General features: G+C 36.5%; 2 protein-coding genes across 2 annotated transcripts in view; both read right to left on the bottom strand.

Moving 5' to 3' along the window:
* The window catches only part of LOC307153945 (uncharacterized protein), an 88564-nt gene that overhangs the window by 51535 nt on the left and 11133 nt on the right, over positions 1-25896 (bottom strand). Inside the window, exon 3 of the mRNA XM_079863757.1 lies at positions 6843-6914. Within this exon, the coding sequence (XP_079719883.1) occupies positions 6843-6914 (72 nt within the window). The remainder of the gene's footprint in view (positions 1-6842; positions 6915-25896) is intronic.
* LOC307153734 (C-C motif chemokine 8-like) lies at positions 17414-18819 on the bottom strand. The gene is made up of 4 exons (XM_079863345.1): positions 18670-18819; positions 17980-18106; positions 17829-17896; positions 17414-17743 (listed from the first exon to the last, which is right to left on the bottom strand). Exons 1-4 carry the CDS (start codon positions 18737-18739, stop codon positions 17721-17723), a joined length of 288 nt encoding a protein of 95 aa, XP_079719471.1. The 5' UTR covers positions 18740-18819; the 3' UTR covers positions 17414-17720.

Below are 25896 nucleotides of genomic sequence, written 5' to 3'. Positions count from 1 at the left end.
ATCTTGTGAATCTTCGCCCATACCTCTCTGGAATGCCTCATGATAGGGTTTGTGGTCATGCCCAAACATTGAGACAAATGCTCAATAGGGCTGTATGGTTGAGACAAATTTTTCTCAATAGTAACCCAATCTAATTGACTATTATTGTTCCAATGTTTGGCCATTTTGGCCATTTCATAAGATACCTTATAGAACCAAGGGTCTGGTAGTCCCAACCCTCCCGTATACCAAGAGGCACATAATTTGCTAAGCTTTATCCTGGGCCTTTTCCCATTCCATAGGAAACGTTTGACCATTATATCGTATTGATTAAGAATCAGCTGTGGTGTTGTAAGTGGTAGCATCATAAGCACATAGTTAAGCTGAGGCGAAAGCACCATCTTAATTAAATTCACCTTCCCCCATAAAGTTAACTGAATTTTTCCCCATTTGTCCAGGTTATTTCTTATGTTTTGTAAAAGCGGTGTCAAATTTAACATAGAAATCTCTTCTAACTCCTTGTTTATCCTGAACACAAATATTTTATCCCTTTTGGGATCCATTTAAAGCCAAATTTAGTTACCATATTTGCGTTTTCATATTCCGGATATAGGCATAGCTTCAGACTTTGTACAGTTAATCTTATATCCAGACACTTTAGAATAGGATTGGACTGTCCCCATTAAATGAGGTAAGGACTTATCTGGATCTTTTATCAAGGCTAAAATGTCATCGGCATATAAAAACAATTTGTGTTCTTTGTCGCCTCCCTGTATGCCTAGAATGTTTATATTAGCCCTGATCGCAATAGCCAGAGGTTCCAATGTGATGTTGAACAATAATGTGGACAGCGGACACCCCTGTCATGTCCCCCTGGTGGTCAAAAAATGGGGAAACTTTACAGTTGGTAATCACGCATACCTTAGGTGTTTTGTACAATGTTTGGACTCACTTGATAAAACACCATGGCCCAAACCCGAAATTTATAGTAGTTTAATTTGGCTAGTTTACCAGTTTTCTCCCCATCCTCATAGTTCCCAATCTAAATAAGGCGTATTCTACCTTTTTATTAGATATTTCCTGGATTTCAAATTTAAGTTTACAAATATCTTGATACAAGTGATTTGAAAAGCATTAGGATAATTCTTTTTCATAATTCTTATTTTTGTTATCTAATTCCTGTATGCTTTCCATATTATCTTCCCTCTGATGTATGCCTTAGATGCCTCCCATTCCGTTGATCAGTACTACCAGTATTAATAAAAAAAAAAAAAAAATGTAAATCTTCTTTTAACGATAAACTAAAGGCCTCATGAGATAGAAGTGAAGTGTTTAATCTCCATCTGCCTTTTCTCTTTTTGTCACAGTTAATATCAATACCTAACTTCACGGCCGGGAGTTTTAATCAAAGTTTAACTTCTGCAAGGAGTTTTAATCAAAAATGTATTATTTTGCTGTCTCTGATGGTTTTCCATTTACTTTTAATGTAGGCTAATCTTTTATTTTACTCTTATATTCATATTTAAATAGTTTTTGTATGACTATGTACTCGCATATATTCATATACTGTATTATTTAATGTATATTTATAGATCATTACATGTCTTTGTTACAGTTTTTCTCGATTGCTTAAACACATTTCTTGAAACTATATGCCTCATATTCTCAAAACAGTAAACACAAATCTATAATGTCTCACCCAATTCCCCAAACATCCTATTTTCAGGTCACAATGAAGCTCTACACTCAGAACCATTAAAGGGGTCATATAATGGTACATGCACTTTTACAAGTTGATTGTACTGAAATGTGTGTTGGCAGTGCCTGTACACAACCATCATATAATGATAAAAATCCATCCAGTGGTCTTTTTTTAATCTCCTTATATGTTTTCCCGTCTCAAATCGAGCCGTCTGAACGTGTGACGATCTGAAAGAGAGACAGAGATTGAAATCTCCAAAGCACTTGTACTGTGCGTACTGTATACAGTATGTGTGAAAACAAGACGATCTTGATCTTGATAAGGGCTCCATCAAAGAAAACAAAACTGTGCTATAGCTAAACACAATCTATAGTAATGGATTCACCATCATTAAAGAGATAGTCCACCCAAAAATGAAAATTCTGTCAAAATTTACTCACCCCGATGTTCCAAACATGTGCATTTTTTCTTCTGCTGAACAAACAATATTTTGAAAAAATTCCCATTGACTTCTATTGTATTTTTTGTACATTCAATGGAAGTCAAAGGGAACAGAAACTGTTTAGCTTCCACAAAAGAAAGTCAACAACATGAGGATGTGTAAATGATGACATAATTTTCATTTTTTGGTGGACTATGCCTTTGGATTATGAAAACAGGTTGATGTAAATTAAATGGATCATAAATGCAAAATCTGAGTATAAATATAAAAAAAGTTCATTAAAATCAGCAGATCCATAATAATCAGTACCAAAGGCTCTTATAAAAATACAAATCCAATGATAAAAAAATTGACTTGCTGCGCAGTAACACACACAAGAACCATCATCATCAGAGCTAATTTCCAGCAGAGATGCATGATGTTTGCTCAAAATATTCACAAAACCAGAAGAGGAAGACGTAGATTCTGTTTTGAAGGAGCTATCTAGACTCAAATCCTTTTATATGGTATTGTTCAAGACAGGATATTGACTTCCTTTGCATCTCTAACCAGTAAGAGTATCCTGCAGACCCCATGTGACAAACCAGTCGAATTCATGATCACAGCATTATGATGTCCTGCAACTGAAGGGTTCTTCCAAAGGTTTCTCATAATCAGCAGAAACAGTATCATTGACTGTGTGCTGCATGTTTAGTTACTTACAGTTGCCCAGTGCACCAGTGAAGCATCCAATGAGGATGACCAGAACAGTGACGGTGATGAATCTAGAAGTCCAGGCCATAGCTCTCGGTGTCCAGATCACAGGTGTTGGTCAGTTAGTTGGTGTTGATTATGTGTGTTTGTTATTATGAGGAGGTCTTTTATGAGATGTACAATAGCAGTCAGAAGGAATAATGCGTCACAAACTTAACACCACCCTTTTGAAGCCATTGCATCGAGTGATCATCAGCTCTCAAGCATTCACACCTCTCACCCACAATACAGTCAGTTTTACCCGTCAGCATAATTTATGAGAAACCAATATCCCCTCATAGAAAAAAATGCAATTACAGAGCACAAATAGACGTAGTTCCTTTAATGAGTTTAGTTTAGGGGTTATGTTTCTGCAGGTGAAAACACACAACTTGAAGCTGATGTGTTGATCTCCACTTGATGTCCTTTACCTCAGTGGATTTGTTCACGTTTATTTATTGTTGGTTTATCACAAAGTACTTTTATATTCATGTCATCTATAACTGGGTGTTTCTTCAACTATGAGCAGTTTTAATTATGTGGATTTTTCTCCCCAAAAACATTTCAACCACATGTTCATTTTCACCACCTCATTTGTTTTGTTTTGTACATTATGTATTGTTTAACCCTTTATAGGGCACTCATTTAAATATTTGGAAATTCTAAATTTTAACCTCAGAAAGCTAATGGGGGATGTTAAAGGACATTTAAACAAAAAAAATGTTTTTCATTTTTTTTCATCTTTGCATTGCAAATCAAGGTCAATGAAGTTACCATATATGAGCACTTGCCTGTCTAGGGTAAAATAAATTACCGAAAGTGAATTTAAAAAAAATATGACACAAACACACACAAACTGCAAGGAACATTTATTTATTATAGGCACAAACTGCAAGGAACATTTATTTAGAGACATCTCTGTCTTGAGGTACTGATACTGGCATCTTGTGGAGGGTGCTCTGGGAGTATGGGGTCCGGGGCCCTTTGCTAAGGGCTGTCTGGTCCCTTTACGACCGGAGCAGGAGCTTGGTTCGCATTGCCGGCAGTAAGTCAGACTTGTTCCCGGTGCATGTTGGACTCCGGCAGGGCTGCCCTTTGTCGCCGGTTCTGTTCATAATTTTTATGGACAGAATTTCTAGGCACAGCCAGGGGCCAGAGGGTGTCAGGTTTGGGGACCACACGATTTCATCTCTGCTCTTTGCGGATGATGTTGTCGTGTTGGCCCGATCAGACCAGGACCTTCAGCATGCACTGGGACGGTTTGCAGCCGAGTGTGAAGCGGCTGGGATGGGAATCAGCACCTCCAAATCCTGAAGCTTGCCCACTTCAGGTTGGTGGTGAGTTCCTGCCTCAAGTGGAGGAGTTCAAGTATCTTGGGGTCTTGTTCACGAGTGAGGGAAGGATGGAACGGGAGATTGAAGACGGATTGGTGCAGCTTCTGCAGTAATGCGGTTGATGTACCGGTCTGTCGTGTTGAAGAAGGAGCTGCCAGGCGAAGCTCTCGATTTTCCAGTCGATCTACGTTCCTACTCTCACCTATGGTCATGAGCTTATATTTGCTCATAATTGTGTTTTATCACAAACCAATATTCAGTAATTAAAATCAATTCACACAGTAGTACTAGGCCTCACACTAACAATAAGCACCTGTGTACTGTATGCCCAACACAGTCTCACCCCCAAACGTCACATACTGACGCGTCTTGACCAAACGGCAATATACGACGAAAAGGGTACCCCTAAAACGTCCGTATGTGACTATTCGGGTTATGGGTAGGTTTAGGTATGCGTTAGGGTACCGCTAAGAGGCGCTGCTGGTGCGCTTATGTCTTCGTCTCATATGGACGTTTTAGGGGTACCCTTTTCGTCGTATATTGCCGTTTGGTCAAGACGCGTCAGTATGTGACGTTTTGGGGTGAGACCGGGCTGGTATGCCATTTAACTATAATAAAAAAAAAACATACATTCATAAGGCATATGTCTAAAAATGGACACTTGCTAGTCTTAGGTAAATGGGGCATATATTCAAATATGGTGCATTTAGTTTTCAGCCAATCATTAAGCTAATTTTTACAAATGCTATGCAAATAACAACAATCTTAATCTTTAACACAACTATTCAACCAAATAATTTGTGAGTTACATCAACTTACCATGTTTAGTTATGATGTTATTACATTAGCTGTGGGAGAAGCCAGGTTCAAAAAAGCAATATTTATGATTTCTGCAAGATGGCTGTGTTTGAGGTGCTCCAGGCCACTGCTGATTGGTCAGATGCCTTGATGTCAATATCTGTCAGATAGCTTGATCTCCCCTGATTGGCTGAGAGAAAACCAGATGACTCTAGAACTCCAAATGGAGGCAGGGGGAGGGCATTTTGAATGTGTGCGGAAGTGACTAAATATGGTTACTGAAACGTTTCCAAGACATTTTTAATGTGTCATAACAGAAATAAAAATCTGTTAGTTTGAATAAAAATCAACCCCTATAGGACATAAAAGAACATAAAAGAAAAACTATTATGATGTTTTCAATATTATAAGATATCAAATGATGTGGATTTTAAAACAGACAGATCATAAGGTTATAATTATGTATGTAGATGCCCATGAGTGTGTTATGTTGATGTTTTTAGTTCTAATATTCAAACTGACAGCCAGCCTAAGTTTTTGACAGATGTGATAATGTGTGTGAGGGGTGAACTATATGTTTGATTGTTGGGTAATAATTTTGAAACGTGCTGGAGACGTTCAAAATGTTTTTTTGCGTATTTCATACTTATTTTATGGAATGACGTTTATTTTGTGGCTTAAATTACGTTACAGAGACTGACATGTTTGGCTTGTCAGAAATGTTACATTCAGCTGACGCAAATTTGTTTTTGGACAAAGTTGTTTTTATTGTCTCTTACAACAAAAAGATTGTATTTAAACCCATGAAAATGAAGTTAATATAAAATACAATATAAAATAATAGTGAAAAATCACTTTTTAAAACTGTTGTTCCTTACCCCTTAGTGTTTACTTGCAGATTTCCTTACTTAATTAGGCTGTGAAGTTTAACCTGAATGACTTAAATTAACATATATGAATATGTGAAGATATACCAACTTATTCATGCTAATTAACATTTGATTAGGGATGAAATTTACAAAAGTAGTATAGGAATGATACATACATCAACCAACTGCTAATGTAAGAATAAAGATGCTAAAGAGAAAAGGTGTCATCGTTTCTGACAGAGACCTCTTGCACACATTCAGAAACATCAACCACAAGCAAAACCAGTTGTTGCTGATCATAGTTTATTTGTAGTTTCAGATTGCACTCGTTCATTTGCATAATCAACACAAAAATTTCCAGGTTTGCTCTCATACAAATCAGTCTTAATTTCACTCAGACTTGCATCACCCTTCTTGACACAGTCCATTACCAGTACATTGAGCGAAATATATTTCAATGTGAAATATAATATATAAGCTAATATTGTATGTAAACACATTTGTTCTAAAACAGTTTCACTATAATTCAGTTTCTGAATAAATGTAATAAATTAAGAACTGTCACTGTCAAACATCATATGTATTCGACAACATAAATTTTAAATATTCAATTTAAATACCCTAATTTACTAACCGTCACGTTAAATATTTTCAAAATACAACGGCAAAATCTCTTAAACTTTAGAAATGTTTTTAAAACAAGGAACTACTTGTAGATGTGTTCTCATTATGAGTTTGCTTTTAGACATTCATGATTGATGATCTGTCAGGTGATTGGGAAGATCCTCCCACAGGAGTGAGTTTACTGATAGATGATGCTGGTGGAGGCGTGGAAGTCAGGCTTTTGTTTCTTTGAGCTCTGCTGTAAAAAAACAAACACAATTTGGATACAAGAATACTACTGTATACTAAACATGCAACACTTTATAAGATTATGTTGTTACAAATTCAGGTATGTTTCACCACACTTGTTGGGTTTAACTTACAAAAGCTTAACTTCCTCCCTCACCCATGGTTGTCTCGAATCAAGACAGAACTCTCCTCGTTCAGTCTTAAAGCTGTTAAAGAGAATTAAAAAGTTAAAACAGAAATCTAGCATCAGATGCTGTTGATCTCTAATCATGACATGTTTTCTTTAGAGAAGAACTGGGATTCTTACACGATGGCCTTCAGACATGGAAGAGTTTGGTTTTTTAGCATCCTGAAACCGATGATAGGATCAGTCAACTTTGTTTTGGAGACGACAGGACAGCATGTGATCGGCTTCTGCTGGGCATCTGCTGAGACTGAAGAACAAGGTACACCTCAATATTCTGCACCGTACCATCAGATATAATAATATACAAACGGTTTCAAGCACTTTACCTGTTATAGTCCAGATCACAGATGCAAAAACCACAACAGCCAAACTCCTCATGAGGATCCTTTGTGTCTCCATTGTCACAGTCGATCTTCAACTCTCACTGCTTGTGTCTGAGAGAATATATTCAAGACTCTCACTAGTTCACCTTAAATAGTCAATAAAGCGGAACTTAAACTGCATGGGCTACACATCCTGTCCGTTTATTTAGATGATTTCATCATTGTTCCGTTTCATCACCAACTTTGCTGTCAGTCATTTAATTGATATAAATTCAATGTATGCTGAAAAAAGGTAATCATTTTTTATATTTCAATAGATCAAGTCATTTTATCAGAGTGTTTTTTATTTAGCATTTCAAATATATTTTATCTTGTAACATTGTCCATTCAAATGAAGCAAACTAGGAAGGAAGAGCTGACATCATGTTACTTCGACTAAGAGGTTTGTTGGGGAGTTTTGCTAGTCGTGGGATGGCATGGGTCAAGGTTTCCATTTAACAATATTCTTAGACACAGATTCTCCATAACTGTCAAATTCCTCTGAAATGCAAAACACTGTCTTCCTTTATTGACTGATTTAAACACATCCAATACTGAAAAGGCCATTTTCAGAAATAAATATAAATACTAAATGAATATATTTAAATATATAATAAAATGAACTAGATATAGAGAACAAAAATGGGATATGTATATCCATTAATATGTTTCTGTATAATTGTGTTATTTAAAGGTTGTTCAAAAACTAATGATCTGCACCAGGACTGGATTTACAATAGTGTTCAGGTCAAAATCTCACATAGGCCCACTCTGTTTATTAATAGTTTGTATTTACCATGTAGGCTTATCAAATCCTCTTTTTTTATCTTGCTTTCCACTGTGAAATGGGATGAGATGATTGGACACTGGCTGAAGTTATTTATCCACCACTGAATAATATTTCCTAAATTATCATCCTTTATGCATCATCTTTTGTGCCAGAATATGTGTCAGAATATGCAACAAGTTTAGCCAATGTAAGGACATATACTACAACTTGAAAAATCTAACCTTGTCATCACCTGTAGCCACTGTTGTCTTCATCTTTTTTGTGATCAGCCCATATGGTATCATACTGTAATTCATCATTCATTGCTGGCATTCGTGATGGTGATTTATAACCACACATAGCGCTTTACCACATAATAGGAGAAATGTACTGTTGTATCTGTGCTACAGGTGATCATTTCAGAGAACAGCAGATGCAAAGATGGACACCACTAAGATGGTTTATATCAGCTCAGATGACTTTAATACATTGCATGAGGATTGTTCAAAAGAGGATCGGTTCATTTAATCAACATTAAAAACTAACAGTTGTGAATTCCATCCATACTTTGTTGAAAGGCCCTCTGAAGTGCCTTGAAATGCGCAGCATTATTCAATGTGTTGACTTAATCTCCACTGAAACAGGAAGAGAGGGCGGGACATATCGAACAGCTCCTCTCCTTTTTAAAAATAGCCAGCCAATAGCATTTATTTTATATCACAGCTCGGCCAGAGCAGTTGAGTTTGGTAAAGTCGCAGTTTCCCCCTAATGTCTGACTGTTTCTTCTCCTAATCTCATCCATATTGCTTTAAAACAGAGGTCTTCAATCCTGCTCCTGTGGGCCACTGTCTTACAGAGTTTAGTTCCTCATTCTTTCCTCACTTTCTTTCTGCAACTCGTATGAATGTGTGTGCGCGTGTGTTTGTGTTAGATATTATTTTTTTATATGTTAGAATAATCAATAAAGTCTTGTTTGTTTTTTAAAGATAATTGTTCTTGTGTTATGTGCTTACGAATTTAATGTCTTAAACTGCTGATCTAAGTTACCTTGCTAATAAATAGTGTTTTCACTAGTTTGGATATTTACATTCGCTGCAGAGCTGATACGCCCGTTCAAATTAACACTGCATGAGTCATTGGCTCGGCTGTAATAAGTGATTCTTTCGAATTAGCCTACCTATAAATTAATTAATAATTCCCTTTGAGCTAAATTGACCTGTCTGACCCTTACACAAGTGACTGGGGTGGGACACTTTAGATTCTAGAAAGCATTTGATTGGACAGAAAATCTGAAGTGCAGAGTGATGTCAAAATCATTGATCCATACTGGCAGAAGTGAGAGACTGTAAGTTTTGAATGCTTATATCTTTTAAATAGGAATTTTGTCATTGTTTTGGACACAGTAGCTTAGATAACAGTAAGGTTAACATATTCATACTAAAAGAAAAAAAAAGTCAATTTTGATTTCATGGGAACTTTAAAGAATTGGTATACCATTTATAGTCGATGATTGATTTGTACCTGATTTTTTTTTTTCTTTCTGTAAGACGTTCAAAGATAATACTCCTGTATCTTATGTTTTTTTACTTGATTTTAATGTGATATTTTATTTTACTCTATATTCATATAGTTTTTGTATGACTATGTACTCGCATATATTCATATACTGTATTATGTCATTTATATTTATATATCATTACATGTCTTAGTTTATGTATAGGCCTACTTTATTTCTCTAAGCATAGAGTATGCTTTCTTCTTGGACATTCCCAAGTATGATATGCTCTGTTTCTCCATGCAATCTATGCTCTCATGCCTACTGTATACTACACTTGAGAGTGTTTATCCTGTTTCCATAAAGATGTGTCAGTTTAAGGGTGCATGTTTTTGACCTAAACCGAGTAGTAAAACTTGACTGATAATCATCATCATCAAAGCTTTATTCAGGACACATGTGGTCCAAAAAACACAAACAATAAAACATCCCAATACAAATACAAAAAGAAATAAAAAACATACAGATAAATTCTTGTCTGTCCAGTTAGATTGCCATTTGCCAAGGATATACAGTAATCATTTCCCCCTCACAGTATTTCAGCAATCATGTCCTGTCTCCTGTTTTTAATGTGTAGAAATCACAACTAATCAGAACTGGCCATGCCCGATTAGCAAATGAATTACTCTTGTGAGTTGGTTCTTTGAATTGGTGTAATGGGTTAGCACAACGGTCCAACCCTATTGAACCGGTTCATGAGTCTGAATCATTCGGGTAATTCGCTCAGGTACTGAATCGTTTGGAGCGACTTGTCACTCAGTTAAACTGTAACTGAAAACAGACAACAAAAAAAGATATCTGCATGAAGTCAACTGAAACAAACTGTAGAATGACTTATCGCGTTTGTCAGAGATGAAAACTGTAGGCCTATTTGTATTAGGTTCAACACCTGCTTGTGCAGCGTCTTGTGTATGAGGTAAATACATGTTCTCACCACAAAGAGTACCAAAACACTGATAGTACAAGAAAATAGCGTGTGCGTGGTTAGGAACGGGCAGTCTCGAATTTACATCAGAAAAGCGTTCAAAAGGTGGCGAGAACTCCGCCGACAGAAGGGCTTCCAATTCAACATTCAGGAGGCTCTGTTTTTGCTGGACAGGAGGGTAAATCCAGTGTGGTTTTTCTAAATCCACGGAAGGGAGGGGGAGACGGGATGAGGAGGAGGGAGAGTCGAGCTAGCCTCCGTTTTCTTTGATAATACTTCGAACTGAACATCAACAAGAAGTTACGTCACCCAGCATAGCTTAGAGCACCTTTAATATAATAAAACTTCCCAGTTTTTGAATGTCTTGTTTGGAGATGTAGCCTATAGGCTACCGTACATATACAAAGTTGTTATTTGCTTCAAGTTCATTTCTGTTTTTGTTTCATGAATTCCATAACATCTTTCATTTGTTTAGTTGCTAGCCAAATAAACACTGGTACTTTGTCAATGTCAACCCAATTCGGCTGATAAATTGCATGACCTTCTCTGTGCATGAATTGCTGTTCTCCACTAGATGGCGCACATTCTATTAGGCCTACTGAAACACAAAATAGATGTAGTGTGTAGAGAAATATTACTAACTCAAAAAGGACTCAAAAGAAAAAGTATCATTAGCCCACAGAAGAGAGAAAGTAATTCTGATTCGTAATGACACGAGGATTGTATATAAATAATGACAGAATTTTCCTGTTTTGGTGAACTATTTATTTAATGATTCAGCTTAAATGTAATTAAATACAGTCCAAACTGTTACAGAGAAAAGGCTGGATGTTTGTGTGAAAGAATAAGCACAGTTTATTTTTATTTTTACATAATATAGGTTTTCTTTTTTTATGTATATAGATGGATTGATATAGATAGATTTGCGGCATCTTTAGGCCTCCATTGGCTCAGTCCTCAATCTCCTTCAGACCTGAAGGAAAGATGATCACGTTATAAGTGTTTTTATCAATACATAAGCATCATATTACAATGTCATATTATTATAGGGTCACACTTTCAGTCTGAATTGAATCCAGCGTGCGCTGTTGGATCAGAACTTAAACCGAGTCTAGTAAAACTTGACTGCTAAATCCTTGTCTATCCAGAAAGACTGCCGTTTGCCAAAGAAAGAATCATTTCCCCCTCACAATATTTCAGCAATCATGTCCTGTCTCCTGTTTTAATGTTTAGATAATCACACATTCACAACTAATCAGAACTCCAGGTAAAGTAAACTGAAACAACCTTTAGAATCGCAATGTAGTACGGAGCCCGGAATATACGATTTAATATGAATGGCGTGCATCAAAATCTTTTGTTTATTTGTGATAATCTTAAAGCACTTTATTATTATTGTCTATTATTATTATTATGACTGATATATGACAAATTGCTTTGTTCCTTTTTTGTAAGTTTTGGACAAAAGCGTCTTCTAAATATGTAGCCTAAAATGTTAGGCTTAATTACATTTTAGGCTACATATTAGGCCTATTATTATTACATTTTAGGCTACATATTTAAAAGACACTTTTGTCCAAAACTTACAAAAAAGGATCAAAGCAATTCATCATATATCAGTCATAATAGTGACTGACTAGCATCTGATTGCATCCAATCCAAATAAACAGAGCGTAATGCATACACAAACAACACAACAGGGGCCTGTTTCAGAAAGGAGGTTAAGTGAAAACTCTGAGTATGTTAACCCTGAAATGAGGGAAACTCTGAGTTTTCTGTTTCAGAATGGGAGGTATGTTAAACCTGAGAAAGCAGAGTAAGTCAAGCAAATTTTTCTGAAAGAGAGGTAACTTAAACTCAGAGTCAGTTACCATGGTAACTTACTCTGTGAACCTAACCTGGTCGGGAGCAGGTTTTCTTCAGTAAACCCTGAGTTTCTATAGGTCTCCTCCCCTTTTTTAAAGGGGAAGCGGTGTTTAAACACCTCATTCATTCTTTCAGTACATTTTTATTAATAAAATTAATATTTTATTAATAAATAAAATATTGCTATTTTTACTGCAGTTTTTTTCAATTTTTTTTTATAAGATGAAGTCTATATAACTCCTTAACTGGCAACTGAAAATACAGTAGTAGATTAGAGTTATATAATGTAGTTCTAAACAAATTCTACAGAATTAAACTGTGGCATTTACTGGAAATCACTGAAATGTGTTCATCTGTGCAACAGAAGTTGATGTACCGTCCTCCTGCTGTTCTTCCACACTCTGAGGGCGGAGGGAGAGATAAGAATACCCGTTTATACTTAGATTTAAACTTAGATTATCCACATAAAAATTTGAAAAAATCTGAATGGGTAGATTGTTTGATGTGTAGACACATAATAATAGCATTACCTCTGTAGGCCTCTCTGTGGCAGCAGAAACTATTTATCCCCATCGTCCTGTGAAGATGAGCATTTGGTCGAGTGCACTTTATAACACTATTTAATTTCTGGTGTATTGAGTAGGCGACTTACAACTGCCTGGGGTTCTGTTGGGACAGGAGGCTCCAAAAGACAGATATTACCATCAGAATCTGTTAGGACCAACAAAAAACCCAACCTCAAAGTAAAATAAATGGAAATATCAAAAATAGCCTATCTAAAAAATAACACATATGTAAACCTCTTACATTTTATGAAGGCCCTTGGATCTTTGGGAGTGACTGGCTCTGAAGTCCCTCCTGGAATTCCCTCAGCCAAAAATGCTGCTACACTGCTAGACACTGGATGCTATTTAGTTATTTAATATGTCAAATGTTTGTAAAGTCAGGTAGCCTACACCCATAATATGCTCAAGCCTTACTTGATTGAATTATGTTTTTATATTTAATTTTCAGCTGCTGCCATGTTCTTTTAATGCCTGCAGGATTGCTCCACATGAAAATTAAAATTAGGTTGAATAACATACTGTTCTTCCAGTTTCACCTCTGATATTATAACAGTTGGGTAAGTTACTCTAAAATAGTTATCAATGTTATCTTCAACAGTGTAATTAGATAAATGTAATAATTACTATCTTTAGAAAGTTTTGGTCTACTTATTACTAAATCCCATATCAACCTCAACCACTTGAACAATACAAGGAGAGACAAGAAACTGCACTTGTAATGCTTTCAAATAAACAATATACAATTGCATGAACTATTCTTGATTTGACCAAAGTGTGTAGAGGGAGAAGGTTACATAAAAAATATAGCCTACCTTTTAAAAATGTATGTTAAATCCACTATTGTTTTATACAGAATTGTTCTCTATAGTCTATGCAGTAGCCTATTTAATGTAATTACATCAGATTTTATTTTAAATTACAGAAGAATTAAGAGTTATCCCTTTAATTAAATCACAATATTTAGATTACTTGGTAATTAATTACACCCAACACTGTATAACAGTAATTCCTCTTTTTGTTTGGCACTGTTGCCATGGTGACTCGTAATATCTGCGCTCCATTGATAATGGCTTTTTATAGTTGCGGTGCACGCGCTTAACTCAGAGTAGGTCAACTCAGAGTTGATTGAACTAACTCATTTCAGCTGTTCTGTAACCGAAAGAACAGCTGAAATGAGTCAAACCGAAGTCTGTTGACTTCCCATCTCAGGGTAAGTCAACTCAGAGTTCAAGTTTTAACTCAGAGTTGGTTGAACCTCCTTATTGAAACAGGCCCCAGGGGCCCGTTTCAATAAGGAGGTTCAACCAACTCTGAGTTGAAACTTGAACTCTGAGTTGACTTACCCTGAGATGGGAAACTCTGAGTTTTCGGTTTCAGAACAGCTGAAATGAGTTAGTTCAATCAACTCTGAGTTGACTGACTCTGAGTTAAGCACGTGCACCACAACTCTAAAAAGCCATTATCAATGGAGCGCAGATATTATGAGTCACCATGGCAACAGCACCAGACAAAAAGAGGTCTTCATATTTCTCACCAGTACGAACATTATTACTGTAATTTTACAGTATTAGAACATTAATACTGTAATTTAATTAAAGGGATTACTCTTAATTCTTCTGTAATTTAAAGTAAAATCTGATGTAATTGCATTACACTATTCAACAATTCTGTATATTTAACATAGCCTACATTTTTAAAAGGTATATTTTTAATGTAACCTTCTCCCTCTACACACTTTGGTCAATTCAAGAATAATTCATGCAACTGTATATTGTTTATTTGAAAGCATTAAAAGTGCAGTTTCTTGTCTCTCCTTGTATTGTTCAAGTGGTTGAGGTTGATATGGGATTTAGTAATTAGTAGACCAATACTTTCTAAAGATAGTCATTATTACATTAATCTAATTACACTGCTGAAGATGTCATTTGTAGTTAGTAATACAAGTAACTTACCCAACTATATGTTATTCAACCTAATTTTAATTTTCATGTAGGGGCAATCCTGCAGGTATTAAAAGAACATGGCAGCAGCTGAAAATTAAATATAAAAACATAATTCAAACATTTTTTTTTTACAAACATTTGACATATTAAATAACTAAAGCATCCAGTGTCTAGCAGTGCAGCAGCATTTTTGGCTGAGGGAATTCCTGGAGGGACTTCAGAGCCAGTCACTCCCGAAGATCCAAGGGCCTTCATAAAATGTACATATGTGTTAGTTTTTATATGGCTATTTTTGATATTTCCATTTATTTTACTTTGGGTTGGGTTTTTTGTTGGTCCCAACAGATTCTGATGGTAATATCTGTCTTTTGGAGCCTCCTGTCCAAACAGAACCCTAGGCAGTTGTAAGTAGCCTACTCAATACACCAGAAATTATGACAAATAGTGTTATAAAGTGTACTCAACCAAATGCTCATCTTCACAGGAGGATGGGGATAAAGAGTTTCTGCTGCCACAGAGAGGCCTACAGAGGTAATGTTAATATTATGTGTCTACACATCAAACAATCTACACATTCTGATTATTTCACATTTTTATGTGGAGTAGCCTATAGAATCAAAGTTTAAATCTAAGTATAAACAGGTATTCTTATCTCTCCCCCTGCCCCGCCCCACCCCGCCCCACCCCCAGAGTGTGGAAGAACAGCAGGAGGAAGGTACATCAACTTCTGTTGCACAGATGAACAGTTCAGTGATTTCCAGTAAATGCCAGTTTAATTCTGTAGAATTTGTTTAGAACTACATTATGTAACTCTAATCTACTACTGTATTTTCAGTTGCCAGTTAAGGAGTTATATAGACTTCATCTTATTAAAAAAACAAAAACAAACAAAAAAAAACAGCAGTAAAAATTGCAATCTTTTATTTATTAATAAAAGATTAATTTGATTAATAAAAAGGTACTGAAAGAATGAATGAGGTGTTTAAACACTGCTTCCTCTTTAAAAAATGGGAGGAGACCGAAAGAAACTCTGGGTTTACCGAAGAAAACCTGCTCCCGACCAGGTTAGGTTCACAGAGTAAGTTACCATGGTAACTGACTCTGAGTATAAGTAACCTCTCTTTCAGAAACGGGCTTGACTTACTCTGCTTTCTCAGGTTTAACATACCTCCCATTCTGAAACAGAAAACTCAGAGTTTCCCTCATTTCAGGGTTAACATACTCAGAGTTTTCACTTAACCTCCTTTCTGAAACAGGCCCCAGGCCTGCAGGTTAGACAATAATAATAAAGTGCTTTAAGATTATCACAAATAAACAAAAGATTTTGATGCACGTCATTCGTATTAAATCGTATATCCCACCCCATACCCGCTACACTTTAAGCATGCAGATTCCACTTAATACACAATAAAACAATATACAATAAGATTCGTTAATAACGTAGCTCCTGATGTTCTTCTAAAATGAGGACGAGCCACAAATCCGTGAGTACAGTTTACAAACCCGTGGGAACGGATTGCAAAAGCGTAGGCATGTGGTTTATGAATTTGTGGGTACAGATTGCAAAAACTGAAGGCACGGCCACGGTTTACAAATCTGAGAGCGCGGATTAGAAACTCGTGGGCACGATTTGTTAAACCAAGGGAACAGTTTGAGAATTCGTGAGTACGGTTTATAAACTGAGCGGACGGATTGCGAAACCGTCGCCATGGATTGTTTTTTTTCCCGCTCACAGGTGACTTCCCGGGCTCCGTAATGGCGTTTGTCAGCGATGAAAACTGTATGTATTAGGTTCAACACCTGCTCGTGCAGCGACTTGTGAATGAGGTAAATACATTTTCTCACCACAAAGACTACCAAAACACTGATAGTACAAGAAAATACTAAAACAAGTTTGGTGTTAACGTTTTTAATGACATTCAGAACCATAGGCCTATTAAAGTAGGCTATCATGTCACATGGAACTGCCAGAGTAGGCTTTTTTTAAAGTAATTTTGAGGAACTGTGTCATTAATAAGTCTTTTAAAGATACCTAGCCCATAGTTACATTAATTATATAAAATAACTTCCCAATTTTTTAATGTCTTGTTTGGGGAGCCTAACAGTACGTATGCAAAGTTGTTATTTGCTTCATGTTCATTTCTGTTTTTGTTTTATGAATTACATAACATCTTTCAATTGTTTAGTTGCTGGCCAAGTAATCACCGGGTTGATTAATTGCATGGCCTTCTCTGTGCATTAATGCTGTTCTCCACTAGATGGCGCACATTCTATTACTGAAACACAATATACTGTATGTAGTGTGTAGAGAAATATTTCACCCAAAAACGAAAATTCTCTTATAATTGGCAAACTATCAGTATGCTGATCTGTTTTTCCCCATTCAATTACAGTCAATGGAGACTGAAACTTTCAAACTCAAAAAGGACTCAAAAGAAAAAGTATCATTACTCACAGAAGAGAGAAAGTAATTCTGATTTGTAATTCTGATTTCACGAGGATGAGTAAAGAATGACAGAATGTTCCTATTTTGGTGAACTATTTATTTAATGATTCAGCTTAAATATAATTAAATACAGTCCAAACTGTTACAGAGAAAAGGCTGGATGTTTGTGTGAAAGAATAAGCAGTTTAATTTTTTTTTTCAAAAGTGCATTTTAATTTGAAAGCAGATCAAACAAAGTAATTAAGTGAAATATCTTTTAACATTCATAAGCTAAAAGGGTATCTAATGGTGCTTTTTTGATTAAATAAACTTACATAATATATATTCTCTTTTTTTATATATATAGATGGATTGATATAGATAAATTTGCGGCATCTTTAGGCCTCCATTGGCTCAGTCCTCAATCTCCTTCAGACCTGAAGGAAAGATGATCACATTATAAGTGTTTTTTATCAATACATAAGCATCATATTAAGATGTCATATTAATAAAGGCTCGTACCTTTCAGTCTGTATTGAATCCAGCGCGCTGTTGGATCAGAGCAGTACTTGTCTTTCTCTGTGTAGAATCTGCAGGACAGATATACAGTACCACTGAAATAAACACAATATCAGGCATATAAAACTGTGAAATGTGTGTAGAGAGAGCTTACACTATAGCATCCACACACGGACTCAGAGCATTCTGATGCCTGTATCCAATCAGTTTAACTTCAGGAGGGATTCTTCCCTTCGACACTTCCTTACAGCAAGTCACTCCAACTCTAGTGGGCCGACGATCTGAAAGAGAGACAGAGATTGAAATCTCCAAAGCACTTGTACTGTGCGTACTGTATACAGTATGTGTGAAAACAAGACGATCTTGATCTTGATAAGGGCTCCATCAAAGAAAACAAAACTGTGATATAGCTAAACGCAATCTATAGTAATGGATTCACCATCATTAAAGAGATAGTCCACCCAAAAATGAAAATTCTGTCAGAATTTACTCACCCTGATGTTCCAAACGTGCATTTTTTTTAATTCTGCTGAACAAAACAATATTTTGAAAAATGTCCCATTGACTTTATTGTATTTTTAAACAGAAACTGTTTAGCTTCTAACACTCTTTAAAATATCTTCTTTTGTCTTCCACAGAAGAAAGAGTGTCAACAACATGAGGATGAGTAAATGATGACAGAATTTTCATCTTTGGGCGGACTATGCCTTTGGATTATGAAAGCAGGTTGGTGTGAATTGAATGGATCATAAATGCACTTTAAAATCAGCAGATCCATAATAATCAGTACTTAAGGCTCTTATAAAAATACAAATCCAATGATAAAAAAATTCCTAAAACTTACAGTTGACTTGCTGCGCAGTAACACACACAAGAACCATCATCATCAGAGCTAATTTCCAGCAGAGATGCATGATGTTTGCTCAAAATATTCACAAAACCAGAAGAGGAAGACGTAGATTCTGTTTTGAAGGAGCTATCTAGACTCAAATCCTTTTATATGGTATTGTTCAAGACAGGATATTGACTTCCTTTGCATCTCTAACCAGTAAGAGTATCCTGCAGACCCCATGTGACAAACCAGTTGAATTCATGATCACAGCATTATGATGTCCTGCAAATGAAGGGTTCTTCCAAAGGTTTCTCATAATCAGCAGAAACAGTGTCATTGACTGTGTGCTGCATGTTTAGTTACTTACAGTTGCCCAGTGCACCAATGAAGCATCCAATGAGGATGACCAGAACAGTGACGGTGATGAATCTAGAAGTCCAGGCCATAGCTCTCGGTGTCCAGATCACAGGTGTTGGTCAGTTAGTTGGTGTTGATTATGTGTGTTTGTTATTATGAGGAAGTCTTTTATGAGATGTACAATAGCAGTCAGAAGGAATAATGCGTCACAAACTTAACACCACCCTTTTGAAGCCATTGCATCGAGTGATCATCAGCTCTCAAGCATTCACACCTCTCACCCACAATACAGTCAGTTTTACCCGTCAGCATAATTTATGAGAAACCAATATCCCCTCTTAGAAAAAAATGCAAACAGACCAAAATACACGTAGCTCCTTTAATGAGTTTAGTTTAGGGGTTATGTTTCTGCAGGAGAAAACACACAACTTGAAGCTGATGTGTTGATCTCCACTTGATGTCCTTTACCTCAATGGATTTGTTTACGTTTATTTATTGATGGTTTGTCAAGAAGTAATTTTATATTTGTCATCTATATCTAGGTGTGTCTTCAACCATTTTTTTCCTCATAAACATTTCAACCACATCTCACATTATGTATTGTTTAATATCAAATGTTTCTAAGACAGTTTGAATGTGACATATATATATAACAGAAAAAATAAATAAAAAATATGTTAGTTTGAATAAAAATCAACCCCTATAGGACATAAAAGCACCTGACGTTAAAGGAACGTCCAACTATTATGATGTTTTCAATATTAAAAGATATCAAAAGATGTGGATTTTAAAACGGATAGATTATAAGGTAATAATTATTTATTTATTAGCTGGCAAGTATTCAGTGAAGTGATCGATGCCCATGAGTGTGTTATGTCGATGTTTTAGTTCTAATATTCAAACCGACAGCCAGCCTAAGTTTTTGACGGATGTGATAATGTGTGTGAGGGGTGAACTATGTTTGATTCTTGGGTAATTAGGAAACGGGCTGGAGACGTTCAAAATGCTTACAAGTAAAGGAGTGGTTTTGATGCATAAAGTTGTTTTTATTGTCTCTTATAACAAAAATATTGTATTTATGAAAATGTAGTTATAAAATATAAAATAAAATATAAAATAATAGCGAAAAATCACTATTTTAAACTGTTGTTCCATTATTACTGCTTTGTGTTTGTTTACTTATTTACTTCCTTAATTAAGCTGTGAAGATGTTAATGACTTAAATTAACATATATGAGTATGTGGAAAAAAATCGAAAAGGACTTTTTCAGTGTCAACACTCAAGTTCATAAGATACCAATAATAAGAGTACCAACTTATTAGCATTTGATTATGGATGAAATGTACATAAGTAGCACAAGGAATGACATGCATAATCATCAACCAACAGCTAATGTAAGAATAAAGATGCTAAAGAGAAAAGGTGTCATCGTTTCTGACAGAGACCTCTTGCACACATTCAGAAACATCAACCACAAGCAAAAGCAGTTGTTGCTGATCATAGTTTATTTGTAGTTTCAGATTGCACTCGTTCATTTGCATAAACAACACAAAAATTTCCAGGTTTGTTTTCATACAAATCAGTCTTAATTTCACTCAGACTTGCATCATCCTTCTTGACACAGTCCATTACATTGAGCAAAATATATTTCAATGTGAAATATAATATATAAGCTAATAATTAATTTAAACACATTTGTTCTAAAAGTTTCTATTATTCAGTGTCTGAAATATTCGACAATATACATTTAAAAAAAATTAAATTTAAATACCCTAATTTACTAACCGTCACGTTAAATATTTTCAAAATACAACAGCAAAATCTCTTAAACTTTAGAAATGTTTTAAAACAAGGAACTACTTGTAGATGTGTTCTCATTATGAGTTTGCTTTTAGACATTCATGATTGATGATCTGTCAGGTGATTGGGAAGACTAATGTGCTGGTGGTGGCGTGGAAGTCAGGCTTTGTTTCTTTGAGCTCTTCTGTAAAACAAAAAAACAATATGAATACAAGAATACTATGCTAAATATGCAACATTTTATATGATTATGTTGTTACAAATTCAGGTATGTTTCACCACACTTGTTGGGTTTAACTTACAAAAGCTTAACTTCATCCCTCACCCATTGTTGTCTCCAATCAAGACAGAACTTTCCTCGTTCAGTCTTAAAGCTGTTAAAGAGAATGAAAAAGTTAAAACAGAAATCTAGCATCAGATGCTGTTGATCTCTAATCATGACATGTTTTCTTTAGAGAAGAACTGGGATTCTTACACGATGGCCTTCAGACATGGAGGACTTTGTTTTTGCTGACTGAAACTGATGATAGGATCAGTCAACTGTACATTGGAGACGACTCTACAGCATGTGATCGGCTTCTGATTATCACGTGCTGAGACTGAAGAACAAGGTACACCTCAATATTCTGCATCATTCCATCAGATATAATAATATACAAACAGTTTCGAACACTTTACCTGTTATAGTCCAGATCACAGATGCAAAAACCACAACAGCCAAACTCCTCATGAGGATCCTTTGTGTCTCCATTGTCACAGTCGATCTTCAACTCTCACTGCTTGTGTCTGAGAGAATATATTCAAGACTCTCACTAGTTCACCTTAAATAGTCAATAAAGCGGAACTTAAACTGCATGGGCTACACATCCTGTCCGTTTATTTAGATGATTTCATCATTGTTCTGTTTCATCACCATATCTGGCTTTCCTTGTATATTAGATTGTCATGGTAGGTGTAAATGTCATCTGCTATTGTGTAAAAGTAGATCGGGGATCTTGTCAGGGTTCTGTCACCTCTGTTTGGTTTGTATCTGGATTGGTGACAGAGCTCTGACTCTGACTATCAATTGTCTGGCCCCTCCCATCTTGTTACCTGATCATTGATTAATTTGCCCCGCCTGCCTTGTTCGTTACCCTCTTTTGTTTGCTCCCTATTTAGTCTCCCTGTGTTTGCAGTCCTGTGCTGGTTCGTTGTCCATGTTCCCTTGTTTTCCTGTTCCCACCTAAGACATGTCTCGTTTTCCCCCACGGGGAGTTTTGTTTGTAGTTTTGGTTTTTGTTTTATTTACTTAATAAACATCTTTTCCTGCACTTGAGCCCTCGCTCCAATTATCCATCTCGTGACAGATCTCCATTTGATGAACTTCTCAGATGATATTTAATTTCAAACCTTGCTGTCAGTCATTTAAATACAAATTCAATGTATGCTGAAAAAAGCTAGTTATTTTTAATATTCCAATAGGACAGTGTGTCAGTAGTGTTTTTTTTAAGTGATTCAAATATATTTTATCTTGCAACATTGACCATTTGTCCATTTAAATGAAGCAAAATATGAAAGAGCTGACGTCCTACTGTTATTTCAACTAAAGGCGGGTGTACACGGTGCGATTTTTGCTGTTTAACGAGCTCGCAGATGGTCGCGTGGAAATCGGTGATGCTCGCATGGTCGCGGCTCGCAGCGTGTGAGAGGAATTACGAGCCGAGCGGTTACGAGCACCTCCCGACCTCCCGATAATTTTTAAACATGTTTAAAAAATTCGGGGAGTCGGCCCGATTTTCATCAGTGTGTAGGCCAGGGTTCACCAATCTCGGTCCTGGAGGGCCGCTGTCCTGCAGAGTTTAGCTCCAACCCCAATTAAACACACCTGAACCAGCTAATCAAGGTCTCATTAGGCATACTAGAAACTTTCAAACAGGTGTGTTGGAGCTGGTTGGAGCTAAACTCTGCAGGACAGCGGCCCTCCAGGACCGAGATTGGTGAACCCTGGTGTAGGCTGTCCCCTATGGACCACTTGCACTGAACTCCGTGACGCACTTCCGTTTGGAAACAATACATATCACTTATTTCCGGTTATGTTTAGGCCTACCAGAGAAAGTCTAATGAGGGGAGAAGTGCCACTCAATAAACTTCCGGTTGCAGTTCCACTCTTGTTCCATATGAGGGCGCTCACATGACGAGTGCAGAATGAATGGAGGTCTATGGAGCTATACCGCTCAAAATCCACTTTTCTTAGGATATAATTTTTTGTCTAGTAATTTGAATGTTGTTTTCGAAAGGGGATGCAAAGAAATTACACATTGCTTGGTGTTAGATGTTTTAGAGTCACTTATTTGCTTTAAAAAGTCTTTCAAAATGTCAATGACGTCAGAATGCTGACGTCATTAGCAGAATGCTAGCGTGTTATGGGCAACAACAACTCAACCTGTTAGAAATCGAAAAGAAATAAGTACTCGTTCATTCAACTTTCGATCTATAACCCATGTTGAACTTGCAAAACCTACAGTCAAATCTGAGATTTCTCAATGGCAATCGGGTGAGGGAGACAAATTTAGCCGTCTAGCCCCATTGACTCCCATTCAGTTTGCACTCATGGCGAGCGCCCCCAGTGGAACTCTGATTGGAACTACAACCAATAGGACTTAATAGGGCGTTAGAGTGAACAGGCTTTCCGTAGACGGGCTTTGGGCCTACTTTCAATGTATTGTGGTGGTCAATGAGTTGAACAAACACCACCTAAAATGGGTGTCTGCGATACAATTTAGAAATTTGGACATTTTTATTGACAGATGAAGGGATTTTCCAAACTCATCGGAACATGAAGTTTTAAAGGTCACGTTATATGCCCCTTTTCACAAGATGTAAAATAAGTCTCTGATGTCCCCAGAGTGTGTATGTGAAGTTTGAGCTCAAAATACCCAACAGATCATTTTTTACAGCATGTTTAAATTGACATTTTTTGGGGCTCAGAAAAACGAGCTGTTTCAGTGTGTGCCCTTTAAATGCAAATGAGGTGCTGCTGGACAACGCAGGGGGCGGAGCTTCATGAGCTCGCGCTCAGTCTCTCAGGAAAAATTCATCTCACGGAAGGATGATAATATCAGAAACTCTCAGTAACGGCGTTCATTTCGAGTCGGACAATAATGCCTACAGAGTCAGAGTGCTGTATAGAGATGGAACAGGTATAGTTTAGTAGTTTAATTACGGTTATAACGTATTTGTCATCTGCTTGTATGTATCCATTATTAATAGCCTACAAGTCTGCTGTTTCGGACCAGGTCCGAATTTTGATCAAACATATACTGATGAGTTTAATAAAGTTTATTGTACATCACACAAAAGATGAAGCGTCAGTTTTACTTCAGAAAATCACCGTAAGAGCTGAGTAAACACAGTAGCCTAAGTTATAAGAAGTGCGCAAGTAGCCAGTAGAGTTGAGGGAGCATTCCTGTGGGCGGAGGTTAGTCAAAAAACGGTTCTAGTGACATCACTAAAGAAGGAAGTAGAGGGATGTAGTCCAATCGAGCCGTTTTTTGTAGTCAACTTCTGTTAAATAAAATATCTCGCTTGGCATTGAACTTTGAGCTTTATAATTTTACAGATATTATTTATGCTCTAACAGCAACATTACACACTAACTAAAGTTTGAAACATGGGATCACGCAGAACGGGACCTTTAATCCAAACCAAGCCAATCTGTGAAAGCTCTGCGGCTGTTAAAAATACGCATTATTTCACCACAGGGTGTCACTGTTCGTCTGCACTAGTGACCGCGACGCTGAAGTGTGTGAAAACAGATGAATAACATCAGTACGAACCACGAACATTTATTTATTTGGATTAAATATTTTAATCATTCTGTGTCATTTTTCAATGTCAATATTTTTACTATTTACACGTTCATGCCCAAAATGCTAAATTAATATTCAAAAAAGTTGACTGTCCTCTACGCTGTGTGCGTTACTGTTGAAGATAAATTAAATAGCCTAGCCTATTTAACATCCTTACAGGCACCTCGCGAGATTTCATTCATTCAACTATTTTTAAAAGACTGTAATAAAGCACCAATGCACACAAGCAATCCTTTTTACTAGTCAAATTCATTAAACAATGTAAACTAAACAGGTATAAGTAGGCTAAGAGTAAAACACTGTTAATGAGAAGACATATAGCCTAAGACTACTGCAGGTTAGTGGATAAAATTTATTATTCAGAATGAACAGTTGGAAAGAAAATATATTTATAGGAACATTTCAGCAGCCTCAAGATAATTAATACAGAGATCATTATTCATTATTTTAATCAATTGGCATCCATAAAACGTAGTGATAATCTGCATTCTCATGTATGTATGTGCGCTGAACGCTCTAACCGGAAACTCCCGATATGTAATAAGTAGAACGCGGAAGTAGTTGTGCAAGTAGCCCATTGCCAAATCATACACAACCACACAGGCTAGATCGATGGGGCTATACTCAGTGGCAGCAACCATACAGGCGTGCGCATACAGTCTCTCTCTCTCTCTCTCTCTCTCTCTCTCTCTCTCTCTCTCTCTCTCTCTCTTCTTTCTCTCTCTCTCTCTCTCTCTCTCTCTCTCTCTCTCTCTCTCTCTCTCTCTCTCTCTCTCTCTCACACACTCACACACTCACACACTCACACACACACACACACACACACACACACACACACACACACACACACACACACACACACTCTCACTCTCTCTCTCTCTCTCTCTCTCTCTCTCTCTCTCTCTCTCTCTCTCTCTCTCTCTCTACTACAGAACTATATAAAACATTTAACTGATACACAGAACAAAAAGTGGTCAGTGATAGTTCACCAACAATGAAAATTCTGTCATTATTTAATCACAGTACGTCGTTTCACGTTTGCTGCGATGCTTTCATGATCGTGTTCTGAGGTCATAAATAAACGTGCTTCATAATCTGAGAATGTGTTTGTTCTCAGATGCTGGGTACTGACTAAATAAATGAGCATTCTTAGACATGTTTGACTGTCATTAGTCTGGTGGAAGATGATGCACAGTTCCCATCATTAGAGTGTTGTAGAGAAATGGAACGTAT

Source organism: Squalius cephalus (assembly GCF_949319135.1).
Source record: "Squalius cephalus genome assembly, chromosome: 25".
Classification (NCBI taxonomy): Eukaryota; Metazoa; Chordata; class Actinopteri; order Cypriniformes; family Leuciscidae; genus Squalius; species Squalius cephalus.
Note: the sequence above shows the minus strand (reverse complement) of the source record. Positions and strands in the feature narration are given on the sequence as shown.

Excerpts from the sequence above, each read along its gene's own strand:
- LOC307153734 (XM_079863345.1), bottom strand. The coding sequence starts at position 18,739 with ATGCATCTCTGCTGGAAATTAGCTCTGATGATGATGGTTCTTGTGTGT. Across the intron at positions 17,897-17,979 it reads CCGTGTGTGGATGCTATAGT|ATTCTACACAGAGAAAGACA; the intron begins GTAAGCTCTCTC and ends TCTGTCCTGCAG. Across the intron at positions 17,744-17,828 it reads GATTCAATACAGACTGAAAG|GTCTGAAGGAGATTGAGGAC; the intron begins GTACGAGCCTTT and ends TCTTTCCTTCAG.